At 48.6% G+C, this 15,953-nt stretch overlaps 6 protein-coding genes across 6 annotated transcripts; 1 reads left to right on the top strand and 5 right to left on the bottom strand.

Annotated features, from left to right (window-relative positions):
* Positions 1 to 748: 748 nt before the first annotated feature.
* Positions 749 to 2,988, bottom strand: F4812DRAFT_65468 (glycine cleavage system T protein). The gene has a single exon (XM_047939276.1). It carries the CDS (start codon positions 2,827 to 2,829, stop codon positions 1,378 to 1,380), a length of 1,452 nt encoding a protein of 483 aa, XP_047789083.1. The 5' UTR covers positions 2,830 to 2,988; the 3' UTR covers positions 749 to 1,377.
* Positions 2,989 to 3,885: 897 nt separating this feature from the next.
* On the bottom strand, positions 3,886 to 5,046 carry F4812DRAFT_65504 (ADP-ribosylation factor family-domain-containing protein). Its single transcript, XM_047939277.1, has 4 exons — positions 4,503 to 5,046; positions 4,185 to 4,429; positions 4,053 to 4,118; positions 3,886 to 3,995 (listed from the first exon to the last, which is right to left on the bottom strand). Exons 1-4 carry the CDS (start codon positions 4,648 to 4,650, stop codon positions 3,903 to 3,905), a joined length of 552 nt encoding a protein of 183 aa, XP_047789084.1. The 5' UTR covers positions 4,651 to 5,046; the 3' UTR covers positions 3,886 to 3,902.
* Positions 5,047 to 6,008: 962 nt separating this feature from the next.
* F4812DRAFT_460328 (emp24/gp25L/p24 family/GOLD-domain-containing protein) lies at positions 6,009 to 6,823 on the top strand (the record flags this gene model as incomplete). Its single annotated transcript, XM_047937678.1, has 3 exons — positions 6,009 to 6,203; positions 6,303 to 6,510; positions 6,618 to 6,823. The coding sequence occupies 3 exons, from the start codon at positions 6,009 to 6,011 to the stop codon at positions 6,821 to 6,823; spliced, it is 609 nt and encodes a 202-aa protein (XP_047789085.1).
* A 338-nt stretch (positions 6,824 to 7,161) lies between these two features.
* On the bottom strand, positions 7,162 to 8,766 carry F4812DRAFT_465486 (putative short-chain dehydrogenase). Its single transcript, XM_047938439.1, has 2 exons — positions 7,624 to 8,766; positions 7,162 to 7,459 (listed from the first exon to the last, which is right to left on the bottom strand). The coding sequence occupies exons 1-2, from the start codon at positions 8,369 to 8,371 to the stop codon at positions 7,287 to 7,289; spliced, it is 921 nt and encodes a 306-aa protein (XP_047789086.1). The 5' UTR covers positions 8,372 to 8,766; the 3' UTR covers positions 7,162 to 7,286.
* A 345-nt stretch (positions 8,767 to 9,111) lies between these two features.
* On the bottom strand, positions 9,112 to 13,127 carry F4812DRAFT_432763 (sulfate transporter family protein). The gene is made up of 6 exons (XM_047934560.1): positions 12,537 to 13,127; positions 11,776 to 12,471; positions 11,575 to 11,717; positions 10,977 to 11,520; positions 10,464 to 10,897; positions 9,112 to 10,401 (listed from the first exon to the last, which is right to left on the bottom strand). The coding sequence occupies exons 1-6, from the start codon at positions 12,754 to 12,756 to the stop codon at positions 9,205 to 9,207; spliced, it is 3,234 nt and encodes a 1,077-aa protein (XP_047789087.1). The 5' UTR covers positions 12,757 to 13,127; the 3' UTR covers positions 9,112 to 9,204.
* Positions 13,128 to 14,708: 1,581 nt separating this feature from the next.
* Positions 14,709 to 15,906, bottom strand: F4812DRAFT_65604 (DNA replication complex GINS protein PSF1). The gene is made up of 3 exons (XM_047939278.1): positions 15,724 to 15,906; positions 15,123 to 15,658; positions 14,709 to 15,050 (listed from the first exon to the last, which is right to left on the bottom strand). Exons 1-3 carry the CDS (start codon positions 15,748 to 15,750, stop codon positions 14,957 to 14,959), a joined length of 657 nt encoding a protein of 218 aa, XP_047789088.1. The 5' UTR covers positions 15,751 to 15,906; the 3' UTR covers positions 14,709 to 14,956.
* Between the last annotated feature and the right edge of the window lie 47 nt (positions 15,907 to 15,953).

Here is a 15,953-nt window from a genome sequence, read left to right on the forward strand (position 1 = left end):
AAGGGGGACCTACATACCGCTTTGCTTGCTTGCTTGCTTGTTAGGTAGGATCCGGGGACACTTCATCTGCGTATATTATTTATATCATGAGGAGAGGGAGATGGGACGGAAAGGGAAGAGAAAGGAGGAGGCTTGGCTTGGCTTCTGGGAAGAGCAGAACGGACAGATTCCCTCGTGTGGTTTGGGACAGATCTTGAACGAAGAAAGGAAGAAAGAAAGGAAGGAAGGAAGGAAGCGCAAAGTGGAAGTGGACATAGCCGGACTAGCAAGTAGACTTACTCAGTATATATCTCCCGCGAATGCTTCGCTCGCCGCGGGTTTGCTCTCTGCTCGCTCTTAATTTTTTCCCCCTTTCTTTTATGCGCAAATACAAGCCGGTGCCAAGGTCTCTTTGAAGCGTGTAGGCTTGGGAGGCGAAGCGTCTTGTACTGATTAATATTGCTAGCTTGTTTTTTTGCAATACGGCATGTATCGGAAGATTACTGGCGGGGCACGCGAGTAATATGCTTTGACGATGAGACTTGTTGGATAGACCGCGTTTTTTTTTTTTTTTTTTTTTTTTTGAGAGAGAGAGAGAGAGACAGAGAGACGAACACGGTAAGTAGATATGCAAGATGAGAGAGGCAGATTAAAGGAATATAATCGTACTATATCGTAAATAATAGCTAGGTACCTTATATCTACCTAACCTAGACCCTCATGGACTTGATGATATATCAAACAAAGAGAACGCGGTGGATCGTTTAAGATCCAGATATAGTACTATACTAAACCTCTCGTATATAGGTATACCGTCAATAATGTTGTTTCCTTATTAACTTGGTGTGACTTTTATAGAATGAGAATAGTAACAACGATAACACAAGAAATTCTCTGAAAAGTTACATAGTGTAGTAACCGGTAATCATATCCTCTCAACCAGAAGTATCACTAACAGGAAAACCCAGGAAGATAACAGTAGTTAACTAATCGTAATGTAGATCTTCGTTGAGGGTATCTATCTTATCTACCTATGCGTTCTGCTCTGCTCTGTTTTATTCTGTTCTGTTTTTATCATCATCAAGCGCTGTATGTAAGGTATAGTTTTACCCCGGACGCCCCTGGATTGTTGAAAGTCTCAAAGTTGCCCCCCTAAAAAAAGTAAAAAAAAAAAAAAAAATAACAACCCACCGACGCTATCCCGTTCATAATAATCCTTCACATCCATCGTTCTTATACCATACGTACGTACGTAACATCGGCAATCTCATAGTAGAAGATAGCCATCCTCCCCTCCCAGTCCTATCTTACCAGGGCCATCATCATCCATTGCAATTTTTTATGCATATATTAGGTCGGGTACATAGCTGGCTTACATGCGTCGAGATGTAAACCGCCTTAAGCGCTCCCCTTCCAGTACTTCGTCGGCACGAACGGCATCTTCGTGACGACGGCCTTCCGCGCCCGCCCCCGAACGCTAACCTGCAGCTCCGTGTCCACCTTGTGCAGCCCGTCCCTCACGTACCCCATGGCGATGTTCTTGCCGAGCGTCGGGCTCGGACACCCGCTCGTCACGACGCCGACCCTGGCGCCCTCCGCGTCCTGGATCTCGGCGCCCTCCCTCGCCGGCGCGCCCTCGACCACGAGGCCCACGCGCCGCTTCTCGACGCCCGCCCCTCCTTTGCTCTTGGGCGTCAGCTGGCCGAGGATGACGCCGGCGCCGTGGAACGCGCCCTTGGCGATGTCCGTCTCGCCGCGCCGCTCCTTCGCGACGATCCAGCCGAGCGCGCCCTCGACGGGCGTCACGTGCTCGTCCAGGTCGTGCCCGTACAGGCACATGCCGGCCTCGAGGCGCAGGCTGTCGCGGGCGCCAAGACCCGCGAGCTGCAGCTTGTCGGGGCCGGCGGAGCTCAGGAGGGCCTCGGTCGCGGCGACGGTGTGCGCCTCGGGGAGCGAGATCTCGAACCCGTCCTCGCCCGTGTACCCGCCCCTGCTGACGAGGACGTGGGCGACCTCACGGCCGTCCGGCAGCTTGAGCGTCACGGTGCGGGACTGCCCGAAGAACAGGCCGCGGAGGTCGACTTGCTTGGGGTCGGCTAGGACGCCTTCGAGGATCTGCTCGGAGAGGGGGCCCTGCAGCGCGATCAGGCCCCGGCCGTCGAGCACCTCGTGGCGGAGGGGAGGACGGCCTTCCTTCTCCCATTGCCCCAGCTGCTCGGCTAGGTAGGCGAGGTCCTTATCGCGACAGGCGGCGTTGGTGACGACATAGAAGGAGTTATTGTCGAGCTTGGTTATGATGGTGTCGTCGACGATGCCGCCGGTGCCGGGGACCAGCAGAGCGCTGAGGGTGCTAGAGTTGGCGGCGAGACTTTCGAGGCCGGCGGGCGTGATCCGCTGGAGAAAAGCGGTAGCACCGGGGCCCTCGAAACTGTGCTGGACCATATGTCCGACATCGAAGAGCGAGGCGTGGCTCCGGGTGAAGTGGTGGGAGGCAGTAACGCTCAGCGACTTATATTGGACGGGCATATGGAAGCCGCCGAAGGGCACGATCTTAGCGCCGTGGGCGACATGGAGATCGTACAGGGCCGTCTTCTTGAGAGATTCGGACTGTGTTTCCGGGGCCGAAGCGTAGGCTCGACGCGTTTGAGCGGGGAGGAGAGGGCGGGTAGATAATAATAATGCACGTGGTCGAGGATGTGTTCGCGCGGTGATTATCGTTGCCGAGACGCTTGTCTCAGAAGCCGAGGAAGACGAAACGGCTCGGGAGAAGAGACGGGATTGCCGCTGAAAGGGCGTCCGGAGCGCTGGTAAGCCCTTTCTGGCTGTGATAAGGATCCCTGAAGACTTCATTCTGGTCAATTAAGGAATCAGGTTCAATTAGTAGGGGATGGAGATGCAGGACAGGTTAGCCCCCGGTCTGGCGGTTCCAATTCCGAAATTATGTTGTCGGTGGGGAGAAACTCGCCGTTGAAATATATTATGAGAAGTTCGGCAATCCTAGCAATCCTAAGGTCCCTAGCTTAATGCCGATCCCGGCTTTACGTGGGTCCCTTTTATTATCCACACTGCCACACCGGATTATTATAGTGGCACAAGTAATTACGAATTTATTCACCGCTAGCGCTATAGGCTAGTACTATATAAAACAGTACCAGATATCAAGCACAATGTAAGTGTAGGTAATTCAGGGCCCAGCTAACACTTGATACGGCACATACAACACCTATTTCCTTACTTACCTGGTGCTCTACCTGGTAACCACGGGCTGTATACAATTACCCAAGAACTCATCTCTTTTAACCAAAAATCTAGTTAAATCAAATCTCATGTTACGGATCCGCATAGCAAAAACAACTACTACTTCCACTAGTTAATGTAAACTACGAAGCCTTCCAATCTTATTTCTATGTCGTACGTAATACCAATCGTAAAAAAAAGGGAAAAACAGGACCGTATATACCTATTGAGAACATCCCACTAGAGCTTCACAAATAGCCACCATCGTATCAAGGACATGCTGTTTTATAATCATCATTCTTATTAATGGGGGAACAATAGACGGGAAATGCCTCATGAACGAGAAAAAAAACAGACTACGATGCAAGGCTCTGCTGGTCCCTGGTAGCAGCATGGCCCCAACGCATCGAGTTTCTCTTTTACGTCCTGTAATATCAATTCGTACAGATTTCGTCCCAGTACGCCACTCCCCTCCCATGCTTCCAAAATCAAATTTGCGTCTTCACTTTGCAGATCCACCGCAACCGATGAGAGCGAGAGCGTACAGAGACCAGCGTTATTTATGGAATATATCGATTGCATCCGGGAATGACTTTGCGAGTTACAACCGACCCATCACACTGGGGAGAAAAGGGAAACATGGTGAGTCGTAACGGGAAAAAATGACGCAGTGCTCCCCTTCCCATTTACTGGTGTCCAGCCTTACGGAGCGTGGTGGCCAGCCATTCGAGACCCTCATACAGACCGTCTCCGGACGTAGCGCAGGTCGATTGGATGTACTACACCGCTGATCAGCACATGGTTCAAATCTAAGACAAGATAGAATAAATACGTACCCAGGCGCGCTGTCTCAGGCTGTGAAGGCCGAGCTTGTCAGTAATCTCAGCGGCGTTCATGGCGTTCTGCATCAATGGTCAGCAAGATTTATATCGTTGAAAAGAACGCGGCTGGGACGGCAGAGAACGTACAGGCAGATCCTGCTTGTTGGCGAAGACTAGTAGAATAGCATCCCGGAGCTCATCCTCGTTCAACATGCGCTGCAACTCTTCCCGAGCCTCGACGATACGGTCTCGGTCGTTGCTGTCGACGACGAAGATGATACCTTGGGTGTTCTGGAAATAATGTCGCCACAGAGGACGAATCTTGTCCTGTCCACCAACATCCCACACGGTGAATTGGATGTTCTTGTACTCGACCGTCTCGACGTTGAAGCCTGAAGGCGCGACGCGTGTTAATAATCAAAACAAAGGGCGGCGATGCCGACGCTTAGTTGGAAGAGGGCATACCAATAGTAGGGATGGTTGTGACGATTTCACCGAGCTTGAGCTTGTAGAGAATCGTGGTCTTTCCGGCAGCGTCGAGACCGACCATCAGAATTCTCATCTCCTTCTTCCCCCAGAGCTTGTCGAACAACTTAGAGAATGCGAGACCCATGATTGCGACCTCGAAGAAAGATGCGGTTAAGTGTCTATTACTGTTGTGGGCCTAAGGCGATGTCGCTATATCTGTTACGAGAAGGAGGAGAGGTTAGTTTAAGATGGGAAAAATAAGATGTGATTATCTCGAGGTAATTGGCAGCCAGTCGGGAATTTATGGGGATCAGTATTCCGTAAGGACAGATCGATTGGGTCTTTCCAGGACTGCGCAAATGGACCTGGGGGGGTGGGTGACTCGGTATTGTTGGGCGCGACTTGTCCCGTATACCTTTCCAGGCTGCCACAAAAGTAGAGAGAAATGAAGAGGTGGGCCGAGTATTACAAGGCGAGGTTGAAGTGGCGTGTATAGATATATGGAGAGAAGGTATGTAGACAGTAGAGGTATGTAATATTATGTAGTGGTAGGTAAATAAGTGGTAAATAAAAAGTAGACGGAGGAAGATTAGGTATGTCAGATACGATACGTGGTGGATATGGAGTGTGTAATTGTAGGTTGGTAACTGTAAAAACACCAAAGAATCTCTTTGTCGGGATGATATGTATGTATACCTAATGTATGTAAAAGGCTGAAGAATTTAGTAGCAATAGACTTACCTATTTTTTTTTTTTGCAACAATGAGACCTGCTCGGCGAAGGAGAGATCTGGTGGCGATGGGCTATCAAAAGGGGGGGGTGATGCGGTGGATTGTGGTTGGAGATCGGTGAAGAGAGGAATTAGTAGATGTGTTTTTCAGAGAATTGAAGTTAGGTAAAAATGCAATGTGGCTGGAGAAAGACGGAGTCCCACGTAATTACTTGCCTGCAGCTGGCAGCCGCTGCTTAAACCTGCTAAAGTCACCCTTACCTTTGGTATAGGTATAAGGTAAATACAGGTAGGTACCTAAGACTAAATGAAAAGTGCCAACTAGATACGGTCGCTATACTTACTAACACCCCCTGGCCACCACTAGGATTTCGAGGATTTCGACTTTTTAAGGCGGCATTCTCCGGGAAGGAGATAGTCACGAGCTTGTAACACGTCGCAACGCAAAAAAGTACCTCGTATGTACCCTTTCTTGCTTACAATGTACATGTATTATAGGTACTATGTAGTATGTAACGGGCCCAAAGCAAACGGCGCTAAACCACGCCGAGCAGATCAATTCGAATCCTTGCCAATCGCCAAAGTGTCCATCTCAAGTTTCAAGCCTCATTCATCATTCATAGCTCCAGTGCTGTTACCACATAGCCCTCTATGATTTTTTAAAACAAAAACAAAATTCAAACCGACTGTCGCATGATCAACACTTAGGCAAACGCGATTTCAACTGGGGCTTTAACGAAAAACGCATTGAGTCACCCGGCCGCCCAGCGAACATGTTGTTCCCGACTAAGACCCTGCTCCTGGCAGCCAGCTTCCTGCAAGCTGCGCTCGCCCACAACATCCAGCTTCCCGCTCACGGCCGCGAGTGTTTCCACGAGGAACTCCATAAGGACGATACCATGACTGTCACATTCCAGACCGGCGACAGGGAGTTCGGAGGCGCCGGGAACCTCGACATTGACTTCTGGGTATGGAGAACACTCACACAAATTTCGTTATTGAATCGCTGAAATACGAACAAAAAATAAATGGCTTACATGTTTTTTTTTGATCCACTCGCGCTCCAGATCACGAACCCCATGGGCCAGCACGAAACCTTCCAGAAGGACGTCTCGAACGGCTACTTCACGTTTACGGCTCGGCACGACGGCAAGTTCCTCTACTGCTTCGGCAACGAGCACTGGGGCTCCAACAGCAAGGAGGTCTCGTTCAACGTGCACGGCGTAGTATACGTGTCCGAAGCCGACGCCCCTCAGGACCCCTTAGAGAAAGAGAGTAAGTCTTGCCTTGTTTGCATACATACACCCCTGCTCGTGGATAAAGACTATGTATAACTATAAATATACTACATAAATAAATCACCCTGCTTACATAGCTATCAGTCAAGCAACTCTCCGAACTGGTCGAGCAGGTCAGGGACGAGCAATCGTACATCGTCGTCCGCGAACGCACCCACCGCAACACCGCCGAGAGCACAAACAGCCGAGTCAAGTGGTGGAACTTGTTCGTTATCGGCGTCGTGGTAGGCGAGTCTCTGTTCCAGGTCTGGTGGTTACGAAGATTCTTCGAAGTCAAACGGGTGGTATAGAACCGTTCTTAAGCGGGAGAACAAGAGTACGGATGGGGAGAGAGGGCAGTTCGACCACCATCTTGTTTCTGGGTAGTCAGGCGTATATTCGTGGGCTGGCTTCGAGAAGGCAGGTTTTTTCAAAAACAAAAAAGGAATGGGCAGACGTTCGTGAATTTGGAGCATCTGGCGCGTTCGTACGGTAATGAAGACGAGATATCCGGCATGATACATTATTCTAGCTGAAGTCTATGTGGACAGTGCTTGTGACTTGAGTGACCTTGTTACGCGCAATTCAAATATTAGACGTACAAGACCAAGCGAAGAGTAAAGTAAGTTGCATCATAACTATGAACTTTTATATTGAGCGATTGACATTCAGTTTCTCAGGTACCTTAGGTTAGGCACCTTGTTTGGCGAGCTATCTTTCTAGAAGGGAACCAAGAGACATGTTATACCATAGCAATGTTATACCACCCACCCCCTAAACGTTACGAGGGAGTCCATTAAGCCCAATAATCAACTCGGGCGACTGGGCGATCTCGTCCTTCCTCGCCTTCAACTCATCGACGTCCCACGCAGCAAACACAAACTTGTTCTTCAGGAACTCGGCCTCTTTGCTCGCGGCCCAGACGAGGAAATGAGCCGGTAGGTTAACTGTTTAGATCGTCGATTATTAGCAATCTCATCTCATCTCATCTCAATCGCTTATACCTCTTTCGACAAGAGGGGAAACGAAAAGGGGGGGGGATGGAAAAGGAATGGAATGGGAAAGGTAAAAGAGAAGAAAAGAGAAGAAAATAAAAAAGGGGGAACCCTACTATCATCACCCGGCCACTCCATCCCCGACTCCTCCACCATCTTCTTCCCCCCCTCCGTCTCCGTCACCACTCCCGGATGCACGCTAATAACCCTGACCCCGGGGTTCTCCGCGCCGAAGTACTCCATCACCTTCACCCCCGCCAGTTTGCTAGCCGCGTACCCGGACGCCGGGAACGCCGCGTTGGCCGGGAACAGCGCGCCCGCCGTGCCCAGGTACAAGAGCACGGCACCATCACCGTCACCGTCGCCGTTGTCCGCAGCAACAGCGTGCTTGGCCGCCGCCCGCGCGACGACCGCCGCGCCCCGCACATTCGTCTCGAATCCGCGCCACCACGCGCCGCCCACGTCGCTCTGGGCGAGCGTCTTCAGCGGCGGGGCCACGCCCGCGGCGTTGACCACGACGTCCAGCCCGCCGGGGGCAGCGCCGAGCTCGCGCCTGGCCTTCGCAAACGCCGCGTCCACGGCGTGCTCGTCGGCGACGTCGGCCGCGCACGCGACGACGCGCGCGTCCGGGTACTGCGCGCGGAGCGCGGCCGCGGTGGCGTCGAGGACCGGCTGCCGGCGCGCGAGCAGGGCGATGCGCCGCGATCCCGAGGCCAGGAAGGCGAGCGCCGTGGCCTTGCCGATGCCGGTGGAGCCGCCGACGATGAGGACGGATCGGGTGGGGGGCGAGGCGAGGGAGGGGAGGGTGGGGGAGATGGACGGGTAGGGGGTGGTGTGCTGGGTTTTGGTGTATTGGAAGCTCATGGTGATGGATGGATGGTTATGGTGGCTTGGAGATATATAGGTATGTAGGTAGGAACCTAATGTATTGTATTTTTTTTTAAAAAAATGAATAAATGAATTAGGTAACTAAGCTGTGAGAAGATGAGTAGACGACAGATGACTTCTCGGATCGATTCGATGCTTAACGAGTATCTACATTGTTTCCAGACAGTCGACCCAGACATAGTCTTTATACACAAGAAACAACACCCGTCGCGCGAGCATCATGTCGAGGAGATTTGTCAAAGAGTCCCAAATTCCGCTATGGCGTAACATTTAATAGCTACCTGGGTAGTTAATTAATCAGCTTCTTCAACCGAACGGGCCAGAAATAGTACCTAGTTAGGTAGCTATTTGGCGTAGCAACCAGTATTGTGGTGGTAGTCGATCGCTGTGAAGCCTACTGCGATGGTTTGTCAGATAGGAGATCCTGGCGCGGAACTGTTCCGCTGCTTATGAAATGACAGCGAACCGCTGATTACACAGCAACAACAGCATATACCAAAACAGCAATTCAAATGTACGACGAAGAGGATGTAATCAACTGATTACAATAGCATGAATAAGAGCCTGTCGATCTTGGGTCTTATTAATATAGGTACGAATATTGAACGACGAGGCGGTAGTAGAGACATACAGTTCGATACGACTACTACCCGTGATACTCCCCATCTGCACGCTTCACAAACGACCACGTATGAATCAAATACACTTATCACAGATACTTTATCAAGTCTGATTACATTTCCTAATAGAAAAGCTATCTGCTGTTTTATCTATCCACTCCATTCCCTTCCAATAACCCACCCTACCGCTCAATTTCCAACGGCGGAGATATACTTCGTCATAGCCTCCATACGCTCGCTCGTAAGCTTGAGCGAAATCCGTAACAATTCCTGCGCCACTTCATTCTCCTCGTCCTGTAATTTCTCCCAATTCTCCGTATCCATAACCCAGGCGACGCAGTCTTTGATCGCAACCACCGTCGCCGTCCGGTTCGTCTCGGAAAAGAACGGCAGCTCGCCACAAGTCGTACCTTGGACGATCGGCTCGTACAGGCGGCCTTGTGGCGTGTCGTAATCGGCCCTCAGCTCACCCCTTTCAAGGAGGTAAAACCCATTAGCTGGTTCCCCGCAATGATACAAAACAGTACCGGCTGTATATTCTTTGCGGACGAAATATGGTCTTGCTCGAAACCAGAAGTCCTCGTTCTTATCGCTCACGTCGTAGAAGACCTGAAGCATAAGTCGGAGTGGTTCGCTGATGTTCTGCCATCTCGTGGAACGTCTAATTTCGTGCTGATTCAAGACGTTTTTGGCTGCTTGATCGAGGTGATTTCTCCTCGGGGATTGGGACAAAAGCTCTAAGGACTGGCTAAACTGGCCCCTATTAGGCACATCAAGATTGCTTGATGGTGCCGGTCGAGAGATTCTCAGCGCTTCCTGGCGAGCATAGAAGGTTTTCAGCTGCTCGTTCTCACAACTCTCTAGGGCAGAATTTAAATCAGGCATAAACAAAACGCTAGGTCCGTCATCCCCGAGTCCGGCGGCTCTAAGATCCCGACCGATCTTGCTGTCCGCATCTTTTCCACTTAGGAGAAGATGCACTCCTTTGCCGTTTAGGAGTCGATTGATAGTCTTAAATCCCTCGGCCGCCGAATAATCGATACCTGCAACATGCCACAGATCAAGGATTAGATACTTGATGGGATGTTCTTTGAAGGTATCGTCAGATATTAGATGTCGGATCTTTTCCTCGACACCAACAATGGTACCAAAGAAGAGGAATCCGGATAGTTTGATTACATATGTTTGGCTACCGACTTCTCGTAGGTAGCGATGTTGCGAAGGATTTCGCCTGACCATGGAGCCGATCTGGTCTCCGGTATATGTCGCTCGAATTGCTGAAACTTGAGATGCGTGGAAAATAACAGAAACAAAGGCAAGTATTATACCAACAAAGATACCCACGACGAAATCATAGATTCCCATAGTGAGAACTATTACTACAATCTAAAGTAATCTCAAGTTAGTCTCAGGTGCGGAGATAGAAGAGAGAATTTAGCAAAACTTACCGTCAGGTATTCCAATAACTTGAGTTTACGCCTCGGGGATATTAGGGCGTCCAATAGTAACTCAAACCCGAGAACGAATATCAGCGTGCCGACAACCATAACCGGAATATACCCTATGATCACAGGCCCTACTGTCATTACGCCGAACGTAAGTCCTGCCAGCATGATACCCGCGAGACGACTGTCGCCTCCTGATCTCATAAAGAACAGGGTATTGGCGAAGACTAAGTAATTCTGGATACTTCCCGCGAGGCCAGACAGGAAGTTCGAGTAGCCATGTAATTTGAGTTCGTGGTCTAGATCTAGATGATCTTCCCCGGAAATTTGCGCTAAAGCAGGCACATTGATGGGAACATGGAGGACACTGAAGAAAGTCAATGCGAACATAGCTCCAACAGTTTCAAGAATTGCTCCCCAATGCACCAGGTTAAATTCTGGAATTGCCAATCAGTAACAAGATCATCTTTAGAAATAGGGGTTTTTTTTAAAAAAAAAAAAAAAAAAAAAACTCACTGTAGAGTGTCCAGAAATACCACCAAGGTTGTCCAGCTTCGGGAGCCTCAAAGATCCACCCTGCTTTTCTGAGGTTCTCCGGATTCAGACTGCCTATCGTAAACACGCAGAAATAAAACAAGACTGGTACGGATAGAATATAGACCGGTAGGAAATATTTAGATGTGATTTTCCTCTGAAGGCCAAAGAGAAGGATTGCCAGGACAAGAGGAATAAGCCAGAGAGGTAAGGTGTCAGACTGGATTAATTTTCGACCCGTATCGAGATCGTAACGGAATTCTTCTAGCCGGGCTGAAACCTCAAAACCCGTCGCGATGAGGAACCAGCCCACACCGCCGATACATCCGATTAAAATGTGACGAGGGATGAAGCCAACGACATAACCCAATCTAAATTTACCCATGAGGTAAAATACAAGCCCAGTCAACATAGAACTAATAGCAAACGAGGTTATCGTTGTGGCGATAACTGCATCTGGTTGATCTTCTCCCACTATCGCTGTGATAGTAGTCGCCATGTTATGAAAGAAAGGAACAACCTCAATCTATATGTATACGTGAGCACACATTCATATATCATAAAGTTTAAGAGGACTTACCAATTCTGATCCAACACCACCTCTAAATATACTGCCGATCGAGAAGGTGAGTTGTGAGATAATCGTGCTAACATAGAATATCGATATTCCAGCCGGTCCGAGGTTCGAGAATATTGGGTTTCCCAATGGAAACAAGATCATTCCTGCACAATATATTAGAACCTAGAACTATGACGGGGTCTAGTCTAGATTGCAACGCACCGTAAGATAAGGCATCCAGGATGTTTAGGAGGAGACCGACGATCACAGCCGGTAAGCAATGTATCGGGTCTACTACAGTCCTTTGCCAAACAACTCTCTTATCCCAAGTCTTTGGGTTCATCATGCTCTTAATTGTACGTATCTTGTGCCGAATACCACGACCGGTTGACGAGGAGCCCCAAAGCGCTGTCTTTGGCTTCTGGCCTTCGATGTCGACATCTGTGACGCTGTCCTCAGGCTCTGGCGTGTGCGATACCCTCCTAAGGAGGGGGGTTGTTTCTGATAACCCATCGTCCTGTCGAGGTTGCAATACATCTATCGACGACAGGTGTTGACCATTTTGTGATATTGAGTCACTATGGGCGTCGGGGCCATGTAGAGACTGAGGCGGAGAACGTTTAAACATGAAGGTGAGCGCCGAGGGTCCTGGGTTCGTGAGGTCTTCTGTTCCGGATGCCAGTGGAGAGGGTTCCAAAACTTCGTCTATGGTGTCCGTGCTTGGTGCTTGTAAATCCCCAGCGGATGGGGATTCATCCTGGAGGACGAGCCGGTCGCGACTGGGGTGGGACGAGGTAGACGATATTCGATTGAGGAATGACGTGCTGCGCCTATCCTTCTTGTCTGAAAGCACGTATGAAGCGAGTTCGGCGGTATCTTCACGGACACTGCGAGCATAACGTGCACTGTCAACAGGAGCTTGGAAGTATGTTAGTGAAAAACCACGACGACGTAAGCGTATGATGATGGTATGATAGACTTACATAGATGATCTCTAAGAGAACCAGGCACGAACGACCTAGTGGGTTCTCTATAGTTATGAGAATTAAGGGAAGATGAGAGCTGTTGTAAATCTCCTGGAACCAATCGCGAACTTTGATTGGGACTGAGTATTTGCCCAGGAACATCTACCGGATCTGGCTGGGAGGTAACGGAAGAGGATCTCCTCCTCCAAGAGGCGAAATTGAACGATGGTGTCGCCATATTCTACGGTAGGGGCGTTTACTAGCTCTCTACGTTGAATATATATATAGGTATATAACATATAAGGTATACATTGGTTGCTGGCCTACAGTGCGCGAGGGAGGGTTGGCGGCTACCAAGGCAATGAACTTCGAGGCGCAACCATTATAAAGCAGTACTTAACAAATTCGAATTATTATGCTAAAGAAGCCGAGGAGCGTTATATGATTTGTACAGATGTAAATAAATAAATAAATATGAATTGATTAGGTTAATAGAATTAGTAGTACCGTGTACAGAGCGAAGTGATGAGAAAAAAAAGTATGTTAGAGGTAGGTATTCTTAAAGACGCAAGAAGGTTGTTCGATGATAACGAGAGGATCATAATAAATCTAGACCTCACAAGATAAAAAGCAAGCAGCTATCAAGGAATTACAGCGTACCCACTAAACATGCTAACTTTAAATGGCATTTGTCAAGGTAGTCAAGGCGTAACTTATGCATCTTACGTAGGACACAGAAAACTTTGGCGTATGGCCTTAACACAAATTGACAGGGATATGGAGGGGCATCTCCGATTCTAGAAAGTTGCTTGAACTTTATTGGGTAGTGGGTCTCGAACTGATGCTACATTAATACATCAATGATTCTAAATAATTATTTTTTACTATGTAATGCCATTGGGTAAAGCGGATCTTTTTTATAATATCTTGGTGTCACAAACTTTGTCGTATATACGCGTCTACTTGACGACATCACATATACCCCCTACCTAAGGTATTGTTCATCATCTGCCGTACGGTTAGGTACCGTGCGGTTAATGACATCAAGTCTGGGACTAGTAGACGATCATGTAGCCGCCTATACTATTCAAATTTCGGGTTGCATAATGCAAATAAATAGCTCTAGCTTATACTTCCCGAGAGCGGATGCGATTTATATTATCTACCTAGGTATGTTCCAATAGTTGACAGGCACCTGGATGGCTAAGATGGCGTTGAACAGGTGATGACAGAGGTAGGTATGGATCGGGATAATGCAGCTAGCCTTCTTTCTGTCCAGCCTAGCCAGCTTGAGCCCCAGCCCAGACTCTATTCCATAGCCCCCGAATGTCTATCGTCAACCTCTTCGTTTCTCCTCACTGCGTAGACATTCATACTTCCGGCCCTTTTTACAATCACAACAGGAGTGTCGGACGTTGATCTCTCACCGTGAGATCCATTACGTACTTTAAAGCCCTGGTATTCGTCGAGTTGCTTTGTGGTACCTTTTGAACGGAACGGTCCTCCTTAATGCGACACGATCAATAACGCCCAGCCTACCCTTGAGACGCTTGCTGAAAAAAGTTTTGGCTGTCAGGTGTGAAGTTGAGTATTCCCAGGAGCCTCCAATTCTTCTCCACATCCTATCCTGCCATTTGCTCCCCGCAAACACCAATCCTCCAACCAAACGACCAGCACGGCCAACGTTGTATTCCGTATGGTTCAGTAGCCCTTGCGCCCTGCGCCGTGAGCTGGAATGTGCCAATTGGAGGGCTGCATTTGCATATGCAACCCATCGCTACCCTAGGTATTATGTTCATCGCTGTGCCGTTATGAATGAATAATAAATAAATAGTCCGTATCGGGAAATTTGGCACACGCATCGGATAGAGGATAGAGTATACCAAGCCAGAATCATTCCACCATGTTGACGAACCTCCCGTTACCATCGATGTATTGTGCATTTAGTTTCACCGGGCATATCATTTGCATTTCGAAGTAAGCGCATTCTCCATTGAAAGTTGACTTTGGCACAACGGTTCTCAATCGCGGTCAGTGATTGGTTTGAGACGGTAAGCCAAGCGCCCGGTTGTACCGCTTGCATTGAGTCGTCATGTGTGCCTCTTTTTGCGATTTATTCCGTCAGAATTGTAAATCTGGTTTGCCACGACATAACTGGGAAAAGGCCATTTGTGCATATATGTTGTTAGCCGTTCCAACAGGTAAATAAGCTTCCGGGGAATCAACATCATGCCGCCGGATGTGAGCTCTGGGCTTTTGGTCTAACCATATGCGGGAGTGGCTTGGGATGTAATTCCATAAATTCCATAAACATAGAGCAATACGAAATTTGTTCTGCCTGGGGGCTCGTCTGAGGGGCGAGACGATGTGCGATTCTTCTCTTCCCCAGGATATATATTAAAAAAATAAAATAAAAGCAAACGTCGCTCTGTTTCCATTTAACTGAGCTTCTGAAGGTAACCTTGGGCGATTAGACGCTCTACATCACCCTGCCTAACATAGAATTGACTGTTTTTAGTAAGTGTGATCGCGCTACAATGATATATTAGCATGCCTTCTTCCTATTTAAATTTTTTTTCTTTTTTTGAATGCAAGTTATCTTACCCGTATTCGGTTTGTATTTCGCCGGCATCTTTCAAAACTCGTACATCAATAAATAGGTCGCGAGGCGGTTCGAGACTTCCAGTGAGGTCGATATCTGTCCATTGGCCTTTATAGGCAGCCAGGAGATCACTATATTGGCGTACATAGTCTTCTTCCTGCGGACTTAGACTACTCGTGCCATTATTACCAGTTGCCATGCCTGGTGGTCCGCTAAATCCGCCTTGGCCGTCTCGAACTTGTTGGCCGGCAAGATCGACCACGTCGTAGCCCTTCCAAACAAGCTCTTCGAGTCTGTCTGTTCTTGTGCGGTGATAAGCTAGTAGACAGCGCTTATTCCTTCGCATGGATAGATGGTTTACTAGTAAAGTACATGCCGTAGCCGGGTCATCCCCTGGATTGAATGACCCCTGAAATGGTTCTAGCAAGTCGGCCACATCTTTGTCCAAGTCGCGGACTTCTCGAGTGACTCCGCGAACTAGTTCAGTCTGATACGGTGGTAGATATGCCAAATTTTGAGTTCTTTTCGCATGTTGAACCTGATATTATTACTTAGTTATAGGTATGTCTCATTTTAGCCAACGCATGATATGAGCTAACTTACGAGTTTGTTTCCAAGATCGCCGTACATTTTTCCTGCTAAATCATATACTGATAATATGCTGATATAACAACTTGAGTAAGATGAGAATTGGTGTAAGTCAAAGTGAGATGAGATGAGTAACTACCTAACCTAACCTAACCTTAGGTACCTAGGTTAGTTATGTACTTGTTTAGGTAATTTCTATACTAGCGGGCGGGGTCGGGTCGGGTCTGTCACCAGTGAGTGAAAGG

This window comes from Daldinia caldariorum, assembly GCF_022478825.1.
Source record: "Daldinia caldariorum strain CBS 122874 unplaced genomic scaffold F4812scaffold_11, whole genome shotgun sequence".
Taxonomy (NCBI): domain Eukaryota; kingdom Fungi; phylum Ascomycota; class Sordariomycetes; order Xylariales; family Hypoxylaceae; genus Daldinia; species Daldinia caldariorum.